The sequence below is a fragment of the Haliotis rufescens genome, unplaced genomic scaffold (assembly GCF_023055435.1).
Source record: "Haliotis rufescens isolate VD_foot unplaced genomic scaffold, xgHalRufe1.0.p SCAF_23, whole genome shotgun sequence".
NCBI classification, from domain to species: domain Eukaryota; kingdom Metazoa; phylum Mollusca; class Gastropoda; order Lepetellida; family Haliotidae; genus Haliotis; species Haliotis rufescens.
Window position 1 is genome coordinate 4,879,297 of NW_025963924.1, and position 25,538 is coordinate 4,904,834.

A 25,538-nucleotide genomic window follows, 5' to 3' on the forward strand; every position below is an offset into this window, starting at 1 on the left:
TAGAAATAACACTCATCTATAGATGTAAATACATTTGATGATACATATGTGTGTTTAAAGTTGATTTTGATAGCCTGGGCCAAGTCGGACCCAACACTTCTGACAGAGATTTTCTTAAGAAAATACAGTAAAAGTGTTTGACTTTAACGGCTCAGTTTTCTTTAAATGCGGTACACTATGGCATTATAAAGTGGTATATAGGTAGAAATAACACTCATCTATAGATGTAAATATATTTGATGATACATATGTGTGTTTAAAGTTGATTTTGACAGCCCGGGCCAAGTCGGACCGAGCACAAGCCAAACACTTCTGATAGAGACTATGTTTAGAATGTAGAGGGAAAAGGGCTTCACTTTGAGCACCTTGTTTTCTTTAAATACCGCGATCTGAGACACTATAAAGAGATATTTAGGTAGATATAATACTATTCGATAGATGTGAACCCATTTCATGTTACATCTGTGAGGTTTAAGTTGATTTTGATAGCTCGGGCCAAGTCGGACCCAACACTTCTGACAGAGATTTTCTTACGAAAATACAGTAAAGTGTTTGACTTTAACGGTTCAGTTTTCTTTAAATACGATGTACTGAGACGTTATAAAGTGGTATATAGGTAGATATTATACTCGTTTATAGATGTGAATACATTTGAATATACATCTGGGAGGTTTAAGTTGATTTTGATAGCCTGGGCCAGGTCGGACCCAACACTTCTGACAGAGATTTTCTTAAGAAAATACAGTAAAAGTGTTTGACTTTAACGGTTCAGTTTTCTTTGAATGCGGTACACTACGGCATTATAAAGTGGTATATAGGTAGAAATAACACTCATCTATAGATGTAAATACATTTGATGATACATATGTGTGTTTAAAGTTGATTTTGATAGCCTGGGCCAGGTCGGACCCAACACTTCTGACAGAGATTTCCTTAAGAAAATACAGTAAAAGTGTTTGACTTTAACGGCCCAGTTTTCTTTAAATGCGGTACACTATGGCATTATAAAGTGGTATATAGGTAGAAATAACACTCATCTATAGATGTAAATACATTTGATGATACATATGTGTGTTTAAAGTTGATTTTGACAGCCCGGGCCAAGTCGGACCGAGCACAAGCCAAACACTTCTGATAGAGACTATGTTTAGAATGTAGAGGGAAAAGGGCTTCACTTTGAGCACCTTGTTTTCTTTAAATACCGCGATCTGAGACACTATAAAGAAATATTTAGGTAGATATAATACTAATCGATAGATGTGAACCCATTTCATGTTACATCTGTGAGGTTTAAGTTGATTTTGATAGCTCGGGCCAAGTCGGACCCAACACTTCTGACAGAGATTTTCTTACGAAAATACAGTAAAGTGTTTGACTTTAACGGTTCAGTTTTCTTTAAATACGATGTAATGAGACGCTATAAAGTGGTATATAGGTAGATATTATACTCGTTTATAGATGTGAATACATTTGAATATACATCTAGGAGGTTTAAGTTGATTTTGATAGCCTGGGCCAGGTCGGACCCAACACTTCTGACAGAGATTTTCTTAAGGAAATACAGTAAAAGTGTTTGACTTTAACGGCTCAGTTTTCTTTAAATGCGGTACACCATGGCATTATAAAGTGGTATATAGGTAGAAATAACACTGATCGATAGATGTGAATCCATTTCATGCTACATCTGTGAGGTTTTAGTTGATTTTGACAGCCCGGGCCAAGTCGGACCCAACACTTGTGAGACTGTTGAGAGTGTGGGGAGAAGAGGTCTACTTTAACCAACGTGTCTGCTTTATACACGATGAACAGTGACATTATTAAGTGGTATTTATATAGATATAGTACTATCCTATGAATTTAAACGCTATGCCGACAGATGGAAATTTGGATCGCGATAGCTAGAAGTATTTGATACGTTTCAAATCTTATTTCGTTTAACGATTGCTCTTTTACATGTTACCTAGATCAGCGACGCTTACACACAGCTCCACTTTCTGGTTTTCAAGCGATTTACTCCGAAAGACCTAATTATGTTGCACGTTTTTGGTTGGTGATTATTCAGTAATGTCATGTGTGTATGTTGCATCAATAATATGTAGGTATGATCGATACATTAGAGACAGTGACTAGACTACATGTACGTAATCCGTATCAATCAAAGGTGTAAAATAACTGAAAATCATATCTGTCGGAGACCTACCAAATTTACAAAGTTGTATTATTACTATATTTATTACAATGCAAATACTTTAGTAATACATTTTTCAGAGGAGAGGGCATACACACATGTATATTGCTTCCGTGTGTGAATGCAGGTTATACTTGGCAACTCAGTTCTCAGTTTCATACCGGTCGTATATCTGAATTTGTGTATGGAACCATGCGTACAACATGACAATTACCTGCTAGTCGTCAGTCTACAACACACATAACACGGTCAAACAATTTTGGGCACCGCATTTGCAAGTTATTTAGTACAATAATGTTTTATTAAAATCTATTTCAATTTGTTTTCACCATTTTCCCTATTCCATTCCATGCATGTTTATGTTGCTACATCTTATTGCTCATGTTCCCAAGTATTATAAAACACTTTAATGTTTCTCCTTCCTAATCTAACGTTAAAACATTTCAGGTCATTACCATCATCTAATACCCAAGAGATGATACCAAGACATATTTAATTCGGTTTTCTGGTATATGCGGTCTTGCAATTGATTTTATTAGTCTTTAAATCTTATGTCTAGTACATATTATCACAAACAGGGCTGTTAGCTGATATAAGGAAGGTAACATCCAGTTGATTCCCAGTTGACGTATTTACTTCTTCTTTTTTTATCAAATATGAGGACTGTATACGACATACGTTAGTCTCTTAACGACGTTTCTACAATTAATATTTTGAATAAGCCATTAATATGCCAGTTGTGACAGGCCTAGGGATGATGGTATGGTAGCTGTAGCAGACAGATTGACAGTCGTTGTTACGTGCGTCACTAGGTAATTAGTACGGATTGACCTTGTTTATTGTTTCTATACTTTGAGGATTTCTGTGGCCAGTGGCGGACGTAATTCAAACACCTTCCGCACTGACACCGCATCAAATATATTTGTGTACCGATTACATAACTCTAATGGACAGGGTGGGGTGGTAGTTCACCGGACGACACTGTGTATATTGGGCGGCTCCTTTGATATCTCCTCCAAACATACTTTTATTGAATGACCCATTAAACGATGATACACATTTCGTTGAATATAATTGAAAAGCTGTTGGGGATGTTGTCGATGTGTTCCAATCTGTTCTACCTTGGGTTTTACGTGTACAATATCCATCACAGTAAAATACGTTTATAACGAACACGCTTATAACGAACTGACGGATATTACGAACTTAATTTTTGGTCTCGACCATTTGCTGTATAGATGTTGTATGTATGCTTATAACGAACTACGGTTATAACGAACTAAAATTAGTGGTCCATTTGAGTTCGTTATAACCGTAGTTTAATTTACAAGCATTCTGTGATACCTGGGTATTCCCAGAACAATCACCAGAGAGAGAGAGAGAGAGAGAGAGAGAGAGAGAGAGAGAGAGAGAGAGAGAGAGAGAGAGAGAGAGACAGACAGACAGACAGACAGAGAGAGAGGGAGAGAGATGTCGAGTTATCTGATGTACAGGTAGAACATGTCGAGTTATCTGATGTACAGGTAGAACATGTCGAGTTATCTGATTTACAGGTAGAACATGTCGAGTTATCTGATGTACAGGTAGAACATGTCGAGTTATCTGATGTACAGGTAGAACATGTCGAGTTATCTGATGTACAGGTAGAACATGTCGAGTTATCTGATGTACAGGTAGAACAGGTCAAGTTGTCTGATGTACAGGAAGAACATGTCGAGTTATCTGCTGTACAGGTAGAACATGTCGAGTTATCTGCTGTACAGGTAGAACATGTCGAGTTATCTGATGTACAGGTGGAACATGTCGAGTTGTCTGATGTACAGGAAGAACATGTCGAGTTGTCTGATGTACAGGAAGAACATGTCGAGTTGTCTGATGTACAGGAAGAACATGTCGAGTTGTCTGATGTACAGGAAGAACATGTCGAGTTGTCTGATGTACAGGTAGAACATGTCGAGTTATCTGATGTACAGGAAGAACATGTCGAGTTGTCTGATGTACAGGTAGAACAGGTCGCGTTGTCTGAATAGAGAATAGAGAATAGAGAATAGAGAATAGAGGAACTGAGCCTTTAGCCATATATCTGAGAAGGACATCCGTTTCTGACAGTGGCTGTAGCTCACACGCAAGGTCAGATTCGCCCCGATGGCATTCGTCACCTCTCGTCCATTTCCGTAACCTGCTTGGCTCGGAATGACACGAATGGTCACGACCGCCATCACAAGACTGAAATACATTCGTGACCAAGCCGAATAGCGACTCGTGCCCCTCTAATGGCCATTTTTGCGACTGGGTTCCGTCTTAGCGCAAACGGGCATACCTAAAACAATTGTCAACTCAATGCATAATGTTTCACACATATTTACACATATATTATATATATTTCAGATGCAATTTAAAGCACACCGGGACGTGCGGAATTATACAGTATGATTGAACATATATAACTGTGTCTTTGGTATATTTTTAGGTGCAAGACATATGTAAAATCAAAAATTATTTCTGGGGGTTTATTTGACAAGGAACTCGAAATCATACGTTCATTCTGATTGGTTTGTCGTATTTTCGCACATAACATTCATCGATAGGGGGACGCGTCTTCTTGCAGGTTACGGAAAGGGGCGAGTGGTGACGGATGGACTGAAATATTGTTTCAGCGACGTCATTCGTCACCACTCGCCCCTTTCCGTAATCTGCAAGGAGACTCGATTTTAAGGACACACGAAAACATTGAAACCCCGGGATGGACGTTCTGGGGGGAAAAAGAGTCCGGGTTAACTGTTCATAGATACGGTGTCCGTATTAACGGGGTCCAGATTAAATAGGTTTTGCTGTAGCTCCCTGGCGTATAATCTGGCCATGTATGGAATATATATTTTGCAATAATCTTAATAACCTATTTCAAATATTCATGAGCAATGTTTAGGATTCTATTTTGCATAATGAATAATGCAAGGTATCACGTGATCTTCATTAAAATTTCATTCTGGATCCGATAACGCACCAGATGAGATTTTTGTTGAAATGAAAAACAATAATGCCCTTTTGGCCCTACCTACTTTTCCCCGTGTCACAACGGACGCCACTTTATCATAGTCACATAAATTATTGATCTTTATAATTTGCCAGTAGGGTGACAAAAATAACCCAAGTGTGAAATAACATTACTCTTGGTTCATTAAAACCAGTTTACGTTTGCCAATCCGGATTACGTTTTCATTCATGAATTTCCGTTCGTACTTTACAACACATCGAAACCGGTTCTCGGTTTCCGTTTGCTCTCGGAAGTAGCAAATGTGACTAAACTACGATCAAAACCGAATGTCACTCGTGACCCGTCAATTAGTAGGATAGTGGAGACAGAAGAGCAGGCTGGGAGACATTTTCTGTGTCGATTATCCTCGGGGTTGATTTCTCATACGTCCTCATGTGCCCTGAACCTGTATATAAGACGACTAATCTGGAACTGGTTGCTGTCCCCCTGGGTAGATCCAAACCAGTTCGTGTATCAGTTTTTCTTTATGCAAAATACACATGGGCGTTTCACTGTCGGATGTAGGGTCCGTGTGTTTGTGTATTCAAACTGGAAGTGCTTTGTGCGTACAGGTTGTGGTTTCGAGTATGTGTGATAAGTATGTGAGTATATATATTTCATATTTATTCTGGAGTAAGTTCTTCTTATTATGTAAGTATATATATTTCATATTTATTCGGGAGTACGTGGTTATTATTATGTTAGTATATATATTTCATATTTGTTCTGGAATAAATGCTTAGTATTATGTTAGTATATATATTTCATATTTATTCTGGAGTAAGTTCTTATTATTATGTAAGTATATATATTTCATATTTATTCGGGAGTACGTGGTTATTATTATGTTAGTATATATATTTCATATTTATTCTGGAATAAATGCTTAGTATTATGTTAGTATATATATTTCATATTTATTCTGGAGTAAGTGGTTATTATTATGTTAGTATATATATATTTCATATTTATTCTGGAGTACGTGGTTATTATTATGTTAGTATATATATTTCATATTTGTTCTGGAATAAATGCTTAGTATTACGTTAGTATATATATTTCATTTTTATTCTGGAGTAAGTGGTTATTATTATGTTAGTATATATATATTTCATATTTATTCTGGAGTGAGTGGTAATATTTATGTTAGTATATATATATATATATATATATATATATATATATATATATATATATATATATTTCATATTTATTCTGGAGTGAGTGGTAATATTTATGTTAGTATATATATATATATATTTCATATTTATTCTGGAGTGAGTGGTAATATTTATGTTAGTATATATATATATATATTTCATATTTATTATGGAGTGAATGGTAATTATTATATCAACATATATATTCTGAAGTGTTTAAAGTGGCTGGGTTGTTTAAAGGGTTCGATTCCGACGTCGGTGCCACGTGAAGTTCCCTTCCGGGTACCCCCTGCTCGACATTGTTTGAATATTGCAAAAAGAGGCGTAAAAAGCTCATTCATAATTTTATTACAATAAATGTCATAGTCACATGATGAGATTTTGCGTGGATAATAATTTGTATTACAAATTGGTAATGAAACCATCATATTGGTAATAAGGCTAGAAATTGATACTATAAATATCTGGACATCCAACTAAAATAGGATAAATACAGAAAGCAAATATCAAAACATAATACTGTTGAATGTATTCAGCAGACTTCCTCGTGATTTATTATCTAAAGAGGATGTTAAAATACGTGTAGGAGGAAAACTTGTCGCTCGATAAGTTTCACCGGCCAACAATGACGACCAAATAATGAAATTCACCCTGCAAAACATTGTTTAAATTGAAAAAAATAAACTTAACATGTTGCATAACGGTGCATCACTCTAAGCCTGTTTTGATAGATGATATGATGCCAACCCGCATTTATACTACAGTAAAATACGTTTATAACGAACATGCTTATAACGAACTGACGGATATTACGAACTTAATTTTTGGTCCCGGCCATTTGCTGTATAGATGTTGTATATATGCTTATAACGAACTACGGTTATAACGAACTAAAATTAGTGGTCCATTTGAGTTCGTTATAACCGTAGTTTACTGTATTCTAAACATAAAAAGTAATTTAATTGCAAAAACTCCCTTTCCATGCGTGTCAGGATCAACCTGCGTTCTGAGATGACGTGATTAGCTATACCGAGTTGTGTCCCCAAGGTACCAGATATGCTGGTCTGGGGTTCGAATCCTGAATTCGCCCAGCTATGATCAGCTGTCTGGCACCAGATCAATGCTCGTTATTTTTATTAATTACATATACTACCTGCATCACCTTTCCTCACAGACTCGTTTTTTGGAATAAGCAGCAATTGGAATGAGAGGTTGATGACTACCTTTAAGCTGCTGTTTAAATCGGCGTTACGCTCACCAACTCCTTCCAATTTAATCTGCAGAGTTGCGTCCCTTGGGCATGCCAGAAACCTATGAGTGTGGGTTCGAATCCCGGTTCGCCCCGATTATGTTTCTAGGTTTGTCAGCACCATACCCGTGCATCGTGGGTTTCACCGAAGTGGTAAACGTCTGAGACCTGCATCACTTCGGGCTTTCCTCCCACATTAAGCTGACACGCCGTGATATAACTGGAATACTGTTAAAAGCGGCGTTAAACCATAACTCACTCACTCACTCACTCCAATATAATCCGTATTGGTTGTGTGAGGTGAGGAGAGGTGAGGTGAGGTGAGGTGAGGTGAGGTGAGGTGAGGTGAGGTGAGGTAAAAATGGGGTTTTACGTCCAAGATTATTGCACTTATATAGCGACGTGCATGCGCGCGCGCGTGCGTGTATGTGGCTGCTTGTACTAGTCAGGACAAATGGCGATTGTATAGTGCTAGCCCACTGAATTACCATGCCACAGTTTAACATGAATACCCCACTCAGACACAGTATACTAACTCCGAGCCGACCAGTCCTTGTTTTAGTCCCTTAATGCCGAGCGCCAGACAGGGTAAGAACAAGTACCATCTTTTGACGTCTTTGGGCATGACCCGACCGGGAATCGAACCCACGACCTTTCGCTCTCCGGGCGGACGCTCTACCACTAGGCCACGGAGGCGGTCGGTGTGTCATGTACATAATGGATCATTTATGCGATATGTCACCTTAATATTGCATCTCCTCAAACGTTAAGCGTGAACGGTACTGATGTCGGTTCCTTATCCACGAGTTCCTTCTTCATGTAAAGAGAAAAATCCTTGTTCCCCTTTAAAGGACCAAAATGAGCTTGTGAATATTTCACAAATGTACAATAATAGCATCTCCGCACTCAGCGTAATTGTCGTTTCGCATATAATATATTGGCATCTGAATCGACCAGTGTTTACTAAAAATTTCATGGAGTTGCCGTGGTGAAGAATCACGGCATGTATTTTTTGCATTGTTCAATTTACATATTCGTCTGTGTCAGATCTTCTCTGCCCAGTTTTCGTATGTGCGATCATTCTAATTATTGGGGACCGCCTCCGTGGTCTATTGGTAGAGCGTCTGCCCGGAGAGCGGAAGGTCCGGGGTTCGATCCCCGGCCGCGTCATACCAAAAGACGTTAAAAGATGGTACTTGTTGTTACCCTGTCTGCGCTCGGCATTAAGGGGCTAAATCAAGGACTGGTCGGCTCGGAGTCAGTATTCTGTGTCTGAGTGGGGTATTCATGTTAAACTGCGGCATGGTATCTCAGTGAGCTAGCACTATAAATCAGCATCAGTCCGGACTAGTACAAGAAGCCACACACACACACACACACACACGTACATGCACGTCGCTATATAAGTGCAATAATCTTGGACGCGACGTTAAGCCCAATTTCACCTCACCTCACCTCACACCTCAGATAATGCGACTGAAAACCTATTACCGCTCTGCTGCCACGTTACAATATTCAGGTGCAAGGAGGTCTCTAGCCGAACCAAATAACGTGGGAAAGCTTTCCCTTGCAAACATTAAAATGGTTTTGAGTTACAAAAAGTAGATCAAATACATTGGAAAGGGCATAGCGATGCTTCAGCCCTCAGTGAGATCAATATTGTAGTGGTTGTCTTTGGGTTGGGATGTGTCGGTTGTTAAACTGGTGTAGTGTATGTAGGGGTATGGATTAGTACGGGCATCACTGAATGGTGACGAGCTGACAGCCGGTTGGATTATCTAACAGGTGTGTGAGATTAAATATGTAAATACTGGTGGATTGGATTAGTTTTGCGTTAATATTTACGGATGAGATCATTTTAAGTGAATATATGTGGCTAACATCAGCTTTGTCAATACATGTAGTGAATTGTCTATGTGAATGAAGGTGGGTGAGTTATCTATGTAAATACAGGTGGGTGAGTTATCTATGTAAATACAGGTGGGTGAGTTACCAATGTAAATACAGGTGGGTGAGTTATCTATGTAAATACAGGTGGGTGAGTTACCAATGTAAATACAGGTGGGTGAGTTATCTGTGTAAATACAGTGCGGTGAGTTATCTATGTAAATACAGGTGGGTGAGTTATTTATGTAAATACAGGTGGGTGAGTTATCTGTGTAAATACAGTGCGGTGAGTTATCTATGTAAATACAGGTGGGTGAGTTATCTATGTAAATACAGGTGGGTGAGTTATTTATGTAAATACAGGTGGGTGAGTTATCTGTGTAAATACAGGTGGGTGAGTTATCTATGTAAATACAGGTGGGTGAGTTATCTATGTAAATACAGGTGGGTGAGTTATCTATGTAAATACAGGTGGGTGAGTTATCTATGTAAATACAGGTGGGTGAGTTACCTATGTAAATACAGGTGGGTGAGTTATCTATGTAAATACAGGTGGGTGAGTTATCTATGTAAATACAGGTGGGTGAGTTATCTATGTAAATACAGGTGGGTGATGCTTTGGTTTTGAACCCCTCTCTATATACCTTGCCTGTGCGAGTGAGGGATTGGAGTTTGACTTTTAACACTATTTTAGCAATTTCCAAAAGGCCAACGTTGTATATATTGCAACATTCCACGCCTCAACCCATTTAGGATAAAAGTGGCATGCGCACTGTTCCATAAATAATTGGAAACTCCCACATGAAATTTAATTTTATAAATGAGAATGATCTTTTGTCACCTTTAAAAGCCGAAATCAATAGCGAGCCAATATTTCATTCATTCGTGACAGTATTTACCACCAAAATAAGCCTACGAGCATGTCCCCTGTAGTGTTCCATAGTGGAGTGATTCCTACACACCGGACACCAAGGGTCTTAATCGGGTTGATATTACCATCTTGGAAATATTACAGAACGGATAGGTTTTATCAAGTCTTTGATAGGCATTTAGAAGTTTCATGTCTTATTATGATTGCTGTTCCATGACATAAGTCCTTTACCATATACGTGTGTATATTTAAGAATCATTGGGACTGATCACTTGATTGTCTGGTTTGTTTACGTGTCGCTGTCGCATGACAGGAGCTCGTAATAAACACTGACTTTTATATGCAAATTGTGTGTATGTGCGTGCGTGCGTGCGTGCGTGCGTGCGTGTGTGATTAGTGTGTGTGTGTGTTAGTGTGTGTTAGTGTGTGTGTGTGTGTGTGCGTGCGTGCGTGCGTGCGTGTGTTTGGCGACTACTACCGAAAGGGTAGGACATGTTTACCCTCACGTTCACATTTTTACAAGTGGATAAATGTGGGACCCTTGGCTTTTAAAGATGCAGAAAATATATTATCTTCGCATATCATCTATAACCAGATAAGGGGCGGTCGGGTAGCCTAGTGGTTAAAGCGTTCGCTCGTCACGCCGAAGACCCGGGTTCGATTCCCGACATGGGTACAATGTGTGAAACCCATTTCTGGTGTCCCCCGCCGTGATATTGCTGGAATATTAATAAAAGCGGCGAAAAACCATACTCACTCACTATAACCAGATAACATAGCGGATAACAGGGATTACATGTGGGATAACAACGGCGGTCTGTAAATAATCGAGTATGGACAGGACAATCCAGTGATTAATATCATGAGCATCGATCCACGCAAAGTGGGATCGATGACATGCATCAACCAAGTCAGCGAGCCTGACCACGCGATCCCGTTAGTCGCCTCTTACGACAAGCAAAGTCGCCTTTTACGGCAAGCATGGGTTGCTGAAGACCTATACTACTCCGGATCTTCACGGAACTGATAACATATGGGATAAGAGATAACATGTAGGATAACAAATAACATATGGATAAACAGAAATGACATATGGGATAACAGAGACAACTTATTGCGATATACGTACAATTTCATTATCTTAAGCAATCTCTCGTTAAAATGGAAGGCATGTGACTCGCAATTAGTTATTCAATTCGTTGACTTTTTCGTCATAAATAAACATTGCCGTGTAGATGCTGACATTTGCGTCTACCTGAAGAATTCGGCGTGGAATGTTTATCACGACGATTATTTACTTTGAAATAACGTTATTTTGATAGTTGTTTGAGTACAGGTTAGCGTGTCTATAAACAGCCACCTCTTCACACAGCCTTTCGCCCATGGAGACTGCCGGGTGTCTCCTTGGCTCTATAGAATAAATTAAAAAAAGGAGTCCAACTCAAGTCTAGAATTATTTGGAAAGTCCAGATTGCTCCAGGAATTAAGGATTGTTCTGGGCTCCATTTGGAGTTTATTTATTTTGTATTTTGTGGATATATATTTTTTTAATAAAAGAACTTTATTTCTGGGAGTAAATGTCAGCCTACGAAATGTCGGGTTTTCTGCACCACGGTACAGAGATGGTGGTGACACAACAAATGAAAAAGTACACTGGTTGTGTCGAACTTCTTTTGTTTCGAAGCTATGCGTACGTTTCCTACCTAGAACTAAACATATATATTGAAACCAATATGAGTGAAATCGTCCCGTATAATTTTCTGCTTTTACTTTAGTGAGTGTGTGGCTATTGTTTTACTGCGCTTTTAGCAATATTCAAGCAATATCACGGCGGGGGACACCAGAAATGGGCTTCACACCTTGTAACTATCTGGGGAAGCGAACCCGTGTCTTCGGCATGACGAGCTAACGCTTTAACCACGAGGCTACCCCACCGCCCCGTACTGCTTTAGTATAACTATTGACTCTTCGATGGGGTGTCCGGACGAGATGAGTATGTACTGAAATTAAATCGATAAATGTCGCTAAAACACTAGCACTCAGGCAAAAAATCAAATTCTAGACGTCCAAGGACCTTTCCTAGCCCGTTTTCAGTCAATCCTGAGAAATCCTCACCAATTCCACGCGTCGTCGAGTACTATGCCGTACACCCGATACAACTTAGTGTCCTGTTCTGAAAAGCAATAGCTGGGAGCTGTGGGCCTATTGTAACCCAGGTACCAAGTATTCTTATTCCAAGTCAGAATACAGTAAAGTACGGTTATAACGAACTCAAGGGGACTACTAATTTTAGTTCGTTATAACCGTAGTTCGTTATAAGCATATGTACAGCATATCTACAGCAAATAGTCGGGACCAAAAAGTAAGTTCGTTATATCCGTCAGTTTGTTAAAGGCGTGTTCGTTATAACCGTATTTTACTGTACTTTAATTGTTGCGACTTCAATCCAACTTGGGACTCGGGTGGCCCAGGCGCCGCAATTCGCTGTGCAGAGTTGCTTCCCTTGAGCACGCCAGAAACCCGTAAGTGTTGGTTCGAATGCTGGTTCGTCATCATCAGCACCACGTGTAAACGTCTGAGACCTTGATAACTACGGTGTTTCCTCCTACACTAGAGATGTATTGGCGAAATCAAAACACGCATATTTTCTGTGAAAAAAGGAGACGCGCAATTTAACTCTTAACCACAGCATCAAGCATGCCCATGAAACATTTAGGGCTGGGACGGGTTCAAATTTACTACCCGGGTACCCACCACCTTATTACCCGACCCTACCCGGGTACCCGCTGTAGATATTTAGAGATAGGTACAAACTGTCCGATTTGGAAAAGTTTGACCTCAGCCCTGGCAAAATGTATTTAGACACACGTGGAAAACGATCTGGTCATGCATACACTGAAGTTTACTGCATGAAGCTTCATCTTTATTCAAACATATGAAAGTCAGAAGGAGTGGGTGCATTGTCAGAAAGAAATGGGAACATTAGTGACATATAGTGTAACCATAGAGTTTTTGTCAATAAAGAATATATCACTAGACTAACCACGGGTCCGGGTAGTCCTGTGGGTACCCGGGTCCTACTCAGGTCCCATCCGACCCGAGTACCCGAGTACCTGTCCCAGCCTTACAAACATTTTGTTAATTTTTAAACCTGAACAAATTATCTTTTTCCACTTTTGGTCAATTAAATCCTCGCCTCATCCTGTGGTGAATATTTCCTGGTTTAAACTTAAAAATGAGTTTAAAATAATAAGACGAAAGATCACTCAGACAGAATTGTGAACAAATAATTGACGCAGATAGCAATGATATGAGGAAGTGGTAACTGAATCCACTTTGAATCTTTCAGTGAGTTCAACTTGACTTTTAAGTATCAGTACAAGGAGGGAGTGAGTGAGTATGGTTTTACGCCGCTTTTAGCAATATTCCAGCAATATCACGGCGGGGGACACCAGAAATGGGCTTCACACCTTGTAACTATCTGGGGAAGCGAACCCGGGTCTTCGGCGTGATGATAGAACGTTTTAACCACTAGGCAACCCGACCGCCCTTCAATACAAGGAAGCATATGCATTGGTTGATTGTCAGATGCAAACGCAGACATGTATGACACTATGAATCAGTATGGTAATGGAGAGATATGTGACTGTGAACTAGGAAGTGAGATCGGTCACATGCATCCGCGTCTAGTATCCCGTTCTTGTTGGCATTAATTTCAGTGACAGAATTAGATAACATGATAACCCTTTGTTTACTTTCAGATTAGTCGGTGAAGAAATGAGAGGCCAACTGTGTTGAGAGTTACCTCCCTTCGACGAAAGGTTGTGTGAACGCCATGTTGGATGACATAGGGTGAGAGCGAGGCTGCGCGTGACCCCGGTGAAGAACCTGCCGTCCCCGATGACGCTCCCGAGAGAATGTTTCCTCGGTTATCCACTGTGTTTAGGTATGCTACCCTTCTAGTCCTCGTCCTCATCTCCGCCATCATGATCTTCCAACTCGGGACAAACAGTGACGTCACTTCCGAAGAGATTATACTTCCTGTGGAGGTCTATGACGTCGAACCTATTCGTCGGGAAGACATCATGACGTCACTTCCCAAGCACACTGCCCGGGCCACCACGGCAATAGAAAGCGACAACCCAAACGACCATCAGCATAAATCTGCGAATCCTCATTCGTTCGAATATCGCATCAATCCAGTGACGCAGTGCGCAGGACAGGAGGTGTTCCTTGTGACGTACGTTCACTCAGCTCCCGCCAATTTCAAAAAGAGGCAGACGATACGGGAAACGTGGGGACACCACGTGTTTCTCAAGCGTCATAATGTCAGAGTTGTATTCATAATGGGGACCGTTCCTGAGGCCCACGTGATGAACATGGTGGACATGGAGGCCAACAGGTACGGAGACATCGTGCAAGAGAAATTTGTTGACAGCTACCGGAACCTTACCCACAAAGCCATCGCAGGCATAAAGTGGGTCTCATCCTACTGTTCCAATGCTAAGTTTGTTCTCAAAACTGATGACGACATTCTTGTCAATTTCCACACATTTCTAGACTTTCTAAATTCCACTGTACAAAAGACCTACGGGACTAAAAGGTTGATTGTGTGTAATCAGTGGATTCGCATGAAAGTCATGAGGGACAAGAGGTCCAAGTGGTACATTCCGAAAGAGGATTTCCCGGATGATTACTTTCCGCCATATTGTTCCGGTTCTGCGTACTTGATGAGCGCAGACGTTGTGGGCGGAATGTACAGGGCGTCAATGACAACCCCGTTTTTCTGGGTAGATGATTATTACATTACGGGTATGTTGATTCAGAGGCTGAACCTCACGCATCGGCGGTACAACCAAGCGTATATTCTGAATCCTGGAGTTGTTGTGGACAAGTTTAACAACGATAAAGAAAACAGTCTTGTGTTTTTCCACGTTCACAAACTGAGAACGATGTACCAGATCTGGCAGAATATGACGATGAAACACATAGAGAAATTATCATTAGTTGACTCTGTTGCAAAGCCGTTCAGGCCGTCCTCCGCGCGATCTGTGTGAAGGAGGGTTTCCCACCACATAGCCAATAGACCTTAACCATTCGGGACCGACCATTTGATAACCAGGGATGGGGACCTGTAATTTAAAAAAAAAGATGTTCCTGAAAAAAATTACGAAAATATTTTTATGTTACCTAATGTTTTAATAACAAAAGAAATCGCTGGTTAGTTCTGAAAAAAAATGTCCAAATACTGAGCAGTGACCGATAAAATAGGCTAGCTTTTCTAAAAACAATTCCACCACCCTTTCTCACCCCATTTATGAAATGGTCTGTCCTGTGTATACGGCGTGTTTGTTTCTTAGACACATTTGTACATAAAAGGTATGCTGCATACCTAGGTAAACCATAGTCCCTGCTTACTAAGGCAAATGATAGGTGCTGCATGTTACGGAGAAGTGTATGTTCCAAAAGCTTACGGTTCTGAAAATGACCTACTCGTGTGCTTAATGGTTGCGCGTTGTGTCCTGCATCGGAAGCATGTAAGGGCCATAAAGGGCTTTTTTGTACAGGTCATCATCTTCCAAATTCCAAGGCTAAATGAATTAACGTGAGATCACGTACAGGCTGTTATGTTCTGATAATGATCTTGCAAACGACGAATCTTGTTAGCGTTTCAAGGGTCAATTTACGGTAGCCTGTAGGGACCATTATGAGTTTTAGTTCTATTTTTATATTACAAGTTGCAAAGCTAAAGAAATTCAGTTTGGCTCTTGGGGCTCTGGGTGTTTATGTTCTCACTATGAGCTGCCAAACGGCGAGGCTAAATATTTTTGTTTTGTTAAATGTATTGACCAACATGGTGTTTGATTCATGCGATGATAGTGGAAAAGAGAGCTGATAAAGAGAAGCGTGATGTTACGGATACATGTAGGGACCAACTCGCGATTTTTATAACAGTATCACTGGTAGTAGGTCGAGTCATGTTATGGAAGCCTGTAGAAATTTCATTCATTGGTTTTGAAAGAGATATTGAAAGTGAATTGTATTGACCGATTGAATTAACAAGTTTTGACCAATATATGTCTGGTCCTGACGCACATGTGACCCTGATAAAAGCAAGTTTAAGTGGTAACAGACCATAATACAGAAACCTGACAGGGCCAAAAATGTCTTTTTGCAGTATGAATAAATTTATTTATTTAAATAAATGTAATTTTTATCTTCCCAGTACTTAAAGGCCAACCATTTGATATACATGCGTTCCTTTTTATTTTTTATTTTTCAAACATAAGTTATTTTGAAAAACAGCATATCGACAAAGATTTTACTAAAAAAAACAAGTTCGTTGGACAAGATGGACGTCCGGCATAAGTTTTTTGCTGGTTTTTTTTGTCCGTCGTCTTAAAAAAATATGGATTCAAGAAGTGTCTCAGAATATATTCTGTCTCAAAAAACTCTCTGTCCCTCCTCGTCCCCCTCCTACCCCTTGATATTAAATGGTCGGTCCCTGTGCATTTATACACGTTATAGGACGTACATGTTCCCACCACTGAAGTCATGTTATTATGTAATGCAAATGATATCTCATATCTGTTATTTTTTTAATGTGAATTACATTCCGTTTGACATTCCATCGACTGATCCTGAAGATAATACTCCTGTCTCCATCTTACCTGTGAGAGTGTTCTCACTACTAACAACAGAATCATGAAATGTCGCGATGATTAATTAATGAAGAAAGCTGCATGTGTGCTAATACTTATACGGTAAAAAAAAAGCCATTCCGCCGATAATGAATATTACTTAAAATAATGACAACAATTGCAAAGTGCGTGTTTCAAGAAATATCCATTTTGCTAACGACAAACATCTTCATTGAGTTTTGATCACTGGGTTACAATCGGCCTAGAATCGGCACAGACACGGGGCAAAGAATACTAAAAGTCAAATGCATGCAGCGTGACCATTAGTGGAGGTTAAACTGACAGAAAGCTTTACCTTATGTTACAGCACAATGGAATGAATGTTTAAGGTGTAAAAGACTAAATTATAAAATATAACCAATATCTTAACCAATAATATATTCATTTTGTATAATGTAAGTATCAAATGTACTTAAATTATTTAATGGCAACAAGTTCATACAACCTTAAGCTTACTACTAACTTATCTTAATTAAACATATTAATAAATAATTGAGCTTCCCACAATTGTTATTATCAACTGTTTGAATCTTGAAAAAAAATATTATGATCATGATATCATATGATTATTATAAAAAGGACTGTAAGCGAATAACGGTATATATTATAGTCCTTTTTTTAAAGACAATGTTTGGAGGTGTCACGCAAAAAGCCTTTTCACGTATTAATGCTATGCCCGTATAAAACAATCCACTTTTGTCTCTTGTATAGGTTTATTTTTATCATTATTATAATGAACGGGTGTCAAGTTACTGCATTCCAAAATATTTTCTCCAGTTGGTTATATGTTTGTTTCGTTGTTCAGGAACCCCGTTTATCCAGATTTGTCAATGAAACCGAACTGTCCATATTAATGAGGTACAAGTGTGATACTGATATCGTGGTTGTACGTTCAACGTTCGTTACAACTCACGAATTTCGTTCTTTTTATATGTTCTCTCTTTGCTGATAAGAAATTAAATGGTCGAAAAATATCTGTTTGCAAGTCACATTAAATGGTGTTTGTTTTAGGAAAAAAACGTCCCTCGTCATTAGAGGCAGTGAATACGTATTTATTGATTTATTTTGAACATGGTTGTAATAGCAGTAGTACTATATCCAGCCAATCAAATTCCTGACGTCTAGCTTCACAGAATTAGCTCGGTGCAGACACCTGTAGCGATGCCTTACATTAGCTGTCATTGGAACGATGTCCTGAGCTTGTAACAGGAAACGGCTGCAAAATTTACGACGCCTTTGCGCAGACAGGTGTATAATTTTGTCAGCTTTTCAATCACAAAATGTCTCGAATTTTACTGCTTTAAAAGACAGCCATACTTGAAAAAAATCTGTAAGCTGTAATTTTTATTTGTCAGGTGATATTCCTTAATGCACGCATTTGGCTGGTTATTTAGCAAGGTACGCTATATTATCGCGGTAGTTAATTTATAATGGATGGTAATGGCGAATGTTTACCGACACATTAACTATGTCAAACGCAAAATGTTTCTTGTTCTTTATTCAACTTTTATGTCACATCGATTAGGATTGATCGATGCTGATTTTCTTTCCGAGTTCGGGCAATCTCATTAAAATCAGACCTTAGTTCTCGCTACCGCTAAGCTTTGTTTAGCGGTAGCGAGAACTAAGGTCTGATTTTAATGAGATTGCGAGTTCGGGAAACAAAGCACCTGTCTTTGGCGACTCAAGGGCGGGCAACTCTATATTATCGCGGTGTCACTATTTTGTGTGTGATACGTGTGGATTATGTGGTTTACATCACTTCCTGTTTTTGATTATGCATAATCAGTATTCATACGACCTAGGTCAAAACACAACGTTCAAACAAGTGGATTCTTTTCTAACCAATTTTGAATGGATGTAGGGGTAATTCCACTTCGAAAACGTTCCCGAAACTAACATAAAAAAGTTAACGTGTATACTTACGAGTAGCCATCCGTGACATAACGCAGCGAGTCCTGTATTCGATCATGCGATGAAATATTGTGCTAATTTTGCATATAAAGTAAACAGTCGACAGTTGATGTAGATTACAAGATTTACCGATACCGCGACAATATAGAGTCATACCTTACGTGAATAATGGGTTCAAGGCTGAGGCTGTGCATTATCGGTGGTATGCGATGGAACATTGAGTTTTATTTACATCGTACGTTTGAACCTGTCGAAAGAGGCATTTGTGTTGTATTTTATGGGCGCATCACGCTCCCGCGGCACAATCGTGCCCATTCGTGACCAACTCGTGTTATTCCGGGACAAGCCGGATAGCGATCTTCTTCCAGGTTGCGGAAAGGGGCGAGTGGTGACGAATGAATCGTGCCTTCTCGCACACCTCACGGAAAACCACGACAGCGCTAGGACATGAGGATCTAGCTCGGGTTGTTTTTCACGAGTTCAATTTCGAAAGAGATTTAAGTTAACGTAAATAAACCGAACAAAAAACTACAGATGGGTCACTCTGCAAGAGACTGGATAATACGACCATGTCTGATTCGGAGCATGCCATGGTGGCCTCATCAGGGACTTTATACTATATGCAGTTTTATATGTAGCTAACGCCATTGTGAAACTGCGCCAAAGCTCAGATAAAAAGAGATATTTCAGCAGTTTGATATAGAGAACGGTGATTCATCGCGTTGAAATGTGGAATATTTTTCCGAATCTGTTAACTTGCCTCCGTAACGTGAATAAAAACTTTGGGGTAAACCTTTTTAACGAGCATTTTTTTAGATTTCACCCTTTTTTCATTTTTTTTCACTCAATCGACATAACTTTAAATGGTCGCTTAACAACGCGTTTCAAATTTGATTTGTATTTATTATATATCCCCGACAGTATGGTTTTGTTAAAATATGTAAACTATAAATTGCAAAAAGAAAGCCTTACTAAAACAACAACTTCTGGGGTTTAGCGGTGCAGTCCCTCATATTCTTTTAGTTTCAATTGAAAGGAGTAAATCGTTTGTAGAGACCTTTTTTAACCGATACCTGTTGTCATAATAGACTTACATCGGCGAGAGTTATAGGGTTATATGTATTTTCAAAATGATATAAGGTCACACGTTTCTGCAGCTGTTTTCTCCGACAGAGGTTTTAGGTTTTGAAACAAACGCAGATTGCGATTCCTTGTGTACCTCATTGATATTATAAACAGTGTAACCTCGTTAATCCGGACACCGTTAATCTGGAAACCACGAATCTCTGGTTATCGTGTTTGGAACGCCCCTATGCACACATTTACCCCTGAAGTTTATTTGTAGATCTGGTTGAATTCACCGGTATCGGTATTGTCCGTATCAAAAAGGTTTCACTGTATTATGTTTTGTTGAAATGTAAAACAATATATGTCGTTTTTACTGTGATAATGCATTCCAAAAAATATATCTGCTACTTACGTCAGAGGAATCTGAAGTTCTGATTAAAATAATATATTAAGATTGTATGGCTTTTCCATTTTAAAGACATTTCTCAGAGTCTGAACTTTGATAGTGATGGCGACTCTGCATTCATCTCTCTCTCTCTCTCTCTCTCTCTCTCTCTCTCTCTCCATATATTTATGGAGTGATATTTACGCAGTGATATCACGATCTCAGGATGAATTTTTGATTTGTGACGTCACCGCACACCAAATGTATTTATATATAGAGAGGGTAGTTTGATAGATAGTGATGAGTCTTTATTTCCTTATTGTATTCAGAACTTCATATGCCTATACTGACATATCCACTGACATATCCGGAGAAGAGAGGAAAACACATCCTCTTCCTGTCCTCGTTACACCCAGATAAGCTTGATGTAACGGCACGTGTCTGTCTCTCATTGTGTGTTATAGTCCTTGACATGTTTATGTGAAAGTACCGGTTGAAATTCGTCGAGAGGATTCGTGAGATTATCCCTGTAGTGTTACTAGCGTGTTTACTCCCAGTTATGCTACATCCGGCGCCTATCGGTACTACAAAGTTGTGCTTCCGGGTTTCAGTGCTGTCTTCACTCAACCAGTTGATCTGTCTGTCATTATTGTCTGTCTCGTCATGAGGGCAATCAACACGTTTGTTAATAAAAGTCTGTGGGAGAGCTTTTTATTCCGGTGTTGTGTTGTTTTTTGTCACAGTTAATAGTGTTTCAGCATAGAGTTTCGAAAAGGCAAACCAATGATTGATAGCATGAGGAATGCTTCACGCTGCTAGGGCACGCCAACGCCATCGGTAGATGTGAGATAGGAGATTCAGAACCTGTAGAAATCTAGACTTACTTCATTTTGGCCTATAGCATCACAGTAAGGGCTGGGCAGAAGGGAAAATAATATCTTTCAGGGACTGTGAGACGGACTAATCTGAGACCTGCATCACTTCGGGCTTTCCTCCCACATTAGAGCAGCTCGTAGCCTTGCTTCAATACTGCATTAAAGGGAAAGTCCATGACACTTAGGTCAATCCTAGGCAAGGGAGTTAACTGACTCGATCGTAGCGCCACCAGTGACTATTACGAGTTACGTCCCTTCTATGTCCCTCCTACTGACCGATCAAATTCAACCTCTCATATCACATGCATTTGCTTCAAACAAAATTGCGGTGCCCAGTCAAAACGATCTCAATGATAATCATGATTTTTATTGTAATGAAATGGGTCTTACCTCGTAAAAGGCATCTAACCAGTTGAGCACCTTGGTAAAAAATAAGAAAACGTGGACAAATATCTGTCGACTCCAAGTTGACGGAACACATCCTCTGCAAATTCTTCAATCGTCCGAAAACTGCACTGTTAACGAACCGGAAGTCGATTTCGTCAATTGATTTCGATTGGATTATGCACAGACTCGTTAGTCCAGCCAAACTGTAACTCCATAATACCAGCCTAGTTCGGCAAGGGTGAAAACTGGACTTATATAGCCAGTTAACTCCCTTGTTTCAGGAAGATGATCCAGGTTAGAGGACAGAAAAGAGGCTCGGTTTGTCATAGAGTCAGTTCGTTATGATTTTGTCATTTTGTGAAAACGAAAGACGTATACGTCTTTGGTGAAACCGTGTCTTGATTGTTACCCCTCTCGACTCCCGACTGCTCAAACAACATCATCGAGATCACGCAGACACACAGAGAGAGGTAAGTGAGTGTTGTTTTACACCAGTCTTCATAATTACAGTCAGGGTGTAGTTTTGTCTGTTTGTTTGTTGTTTAACGCTACATTCAGCAATATTCTGGTGATATGAAGGCGGTCTGTAAATAATCGACTCTGGACCAGACAATCCAGAGAATGATCGTATCCAATTCATGTGTTCGATGCTCATGATATCAATCACTGGATTGTCTGGTCCAGACTCGATTATTTACAGACCACCGTCATATAGCTGGGATATTGCAACAACAGTTAATAATATTAGAGTAACGATCCACGCCTTCGGGGTACGATGAACCGCAATCAAACAAATCGCCTAGCTTCATTACCCGATCCCGGGGGCACGGGTGGCCCAGTCGTCTAAGGCGGCGCGATTCGATGTGCAGAGTTGGCGCCCTTGGGCACGCAAGAGACCTATGGTTGTGGGTTCGAATCACGGTTCGCCCCGATTATGTTTCTAGGTTTGTCAGCACCATACCCGTGCTCGTGGGTTTCACCGAAGTGGTAAACGTCTGAGACCTGCATCACTTCAGGCTTTCCTCCCACATTAATCTGACACGCCTTGATATTACTGGAACACTGTTAAAAGCGGCGTTTAACCCAACTCACTCACTCACTCACTCATTACCCGATCTATTCCATGCGCCTCTTACGGTTACAGCATCGGTTACGGCGGATCTATTCCAACCCAGAATCACAACATGCCGACGCCGCCAGTGCAGCTGGTGAGTGAAGGAGCGAACGGATATGGTTTTTAATCCACTTTCAGCCATATTCCAGCAAAATCATGGGGGGGGGGGGGGGGGGGGGGCATCAGAGGTGGGCTTCACGCATTGTACCCATGTGGAGAATAGAACCCCGTGATGAAAGAACGCTTTAACCACAAGGCTACCCCACCGCCCCTGCAGCTAATCGAAGGGGAATCCTACATACGGGTGATTACAGCACAAGCGTCGACCACACATCATTTTTTTGGAACAGTATATTTTCACTGTGTGGTTTCACACAGTGAAAATATACTGTTCCAAAAAGTAGGGGATCATGAAATAAAAATGTTAATACCAAGCATTAAAACAAACATAAGTGTTAACGACAAATATTATATGCAAGAACGGTTTTGTGAGTAAAACTTAACACCATAACACAGCCGACAGTTTGCACGAGACGCATGCAGCTTCGCCTCACACGTGCGTTGGGTGTCATTCCTGATTTTGACACTTTCAAGGAAGATCCATTCATCTCTGGAGACTATCATTTCTGTCAATGTTATTGATTCTGTTTATCATACAGTTGATGTTTACTTTCATTCATTGTTTGTGTATGAACTAGCGATGCGGCGTCTGCATCGCACGGAGCGTCTACGGCTTATTGGCATGTTGGAAACTGGCAGAACAGAACTTATTCCCTCAAGGCTAGTACCCGGGGTAGAATAGGTCTTCAGCAACCCATGCTTGCCGTAAAAGGCGACTATGCATTACCCGACCTTCTGAGCTTAAGCATGAACACCAATATGTGTCTGTATTATAGATATGACTGTAACAGTAAATCACACAACACTATCCGTTAACCCCATAAATATGTATGACCCGTGAAGATCCGGGTGCGAATAGGTCTTCAGAAAGCCATGCTTGCCTTAAGAGGTGACTATGCTTGTCGTAAGAGGCGACTAACGGGATCGGGTGGTCAGGCTCGCTGACTTGGTTGATGCATGTCATCGTATCCCAGTTACGTAGATCGATGCTTATGACATCAATCACTGAATTGTCTGGTCAAGACCCGATTATTTACAGACCGCCGTCTTATAGCTGGAATATTGCTGAGTGCGGTACAGTCGCCTTTTGCGGCAATCATGGGCTGCTGAAGACGCATTCTAAACCGGATCCTCACGGGTGTTCCTCGAAGTGACTTTCTTATGAAGATCAAGTGAACATTTTTAAGTTTTCCAAGGCAGAAATCAGCGTTCAGTTGCCAATAGGGCAAATGTTTCACAGTCTGCTATTAGCAGATAATGGGACAGGTGCCAACAAAACCTAAATGCTGACATCGATTCCGTTCAGGGCGTCCCAGGTCAACGACAAAAGTGCAGGGTCGATTGATCCGAAACTAGGCTCTATACGAAATCGAGCTCAAATGCGAATCAAATTGCTGCAAACTTTCATCAGGCTACTGGAGTACGAGTTACGGGTCTGATGATTAGGAATCGTCTACAAGCAAGGTCATCCCAATGCCCCTTACAACTCGTCTTATTGTCAACAGACGTCAACAACGTCGACACTGGGGTAATCGTCACTGGTCACGTATGTTTTCAGATGTGTCCCGGTTGACTTTGCGCTTCCCCTCGATAGGCGGAATCGTGTCTGGTGACGTCGAAATTAACGCCAAGCCAATGAGACCTCATGACAGATTTGGCGGTGGTGGTTATGATGTGGGGTGGCATCTGTATGACAGATCGAACCCCACCCCATATTGTGAAAGGAAGGGTAACCGGACAGTACTATCGGGACCATATACTGACACCCTTTGTTGTCCCGTTCGCAAGGCGTGGGGGTCGACGTTTTGTCTTTCAAGACATCATAGAATGCCATGGCCAGCAATGAGCCTTGACCTTTCTCCCATTGAAAACGTCTTGGACATGATAGGGAGGCGTGTGCGTCAACGTCATAGGACGCCGACAATATTGGCTGAACTTGGCCAGGGAGCGGGACAGACACCCTCAAATCACCTTTGGGGGACTCATACACATTAGGCCTCGTCGAGTAAACGAATGTTGAACAAATCGTGGCGGTATTACGCACTATTGCTCCAAAAACGTCAACTTTGAAATTTCCCATCTTGCCCAAGTCGTCCTTCAAGATCAGTGGCTGTCATAACATCTACTGTCATATTTCACTAACGGGTGTAATTTGTTCCAAATTCGTCATTATAATCATACACTTTTACCAGCAACTAATATATCTTTCGATGTTGAACATTAAAAGCTATTTCCGAATATCCCCTTGCTATTTTTGAAGAGAATAATCAGGCAAGGGAGTTAACTGACTGAAAAGGTCCAGTTTCCACGTGGAAACTGAACTTTTACAGTCAGTTATCTCCCTTGCCTTGGGAGGATGCGATAATCTGCTGAAACAGATTCCTCCGGGCATAAAAGGTAAAATCATACAAATGAAAAACCCACATCCAAATTGTTCCGTCCTAACGACAAGAATTAAACACAACAGCCGTGTCTGTCCAGGAATGTCCACGGCATACACCCGAAAGTAGACTCACTGTAACACATCTGGCCACTGACCTGCCCCCTGTTGACATGATAAAATACACGTTAGATGGCAGTTGACT

General features: G+C 40.4%; 1 protein-coding gene across 3 annotated transcripts in view; it reads left to right on the forward strand.

Moving 5' to 3' along the window:
- Nucleotides 1-21,171, forward strand: part of LOC124116997 (beta-1,3-galactosyltransferase 5-like) — a 94,585-nt gene extending 73,414 nt beyond the window's left edge. For 2 of the 3 annotated variants that reach the window (XM_046478661.2, XM_046478662.2), the window contains one exon: nt 14,151-21,171. In XM_046478661.2, the coding sequence (XP_046334617.1) occupies nt 14,307-15,446 (1,140 nt within the window). In that variant the 5' untranslated portion in view covers nt 14,151-14,306 and the 3' untranslated portion in view covers nt 15,447-21,171. Of the gene's footprint in view, nt 1-5,530; nt 5,825-14,150 lie in introns of those variants that run through there. The other variant, XM_046478660.2, reaches the window with a different exon arrangement.
- The last annotated feature ends 4,367 nt before the right edge of the window (nt 21,172-25,538 follow it).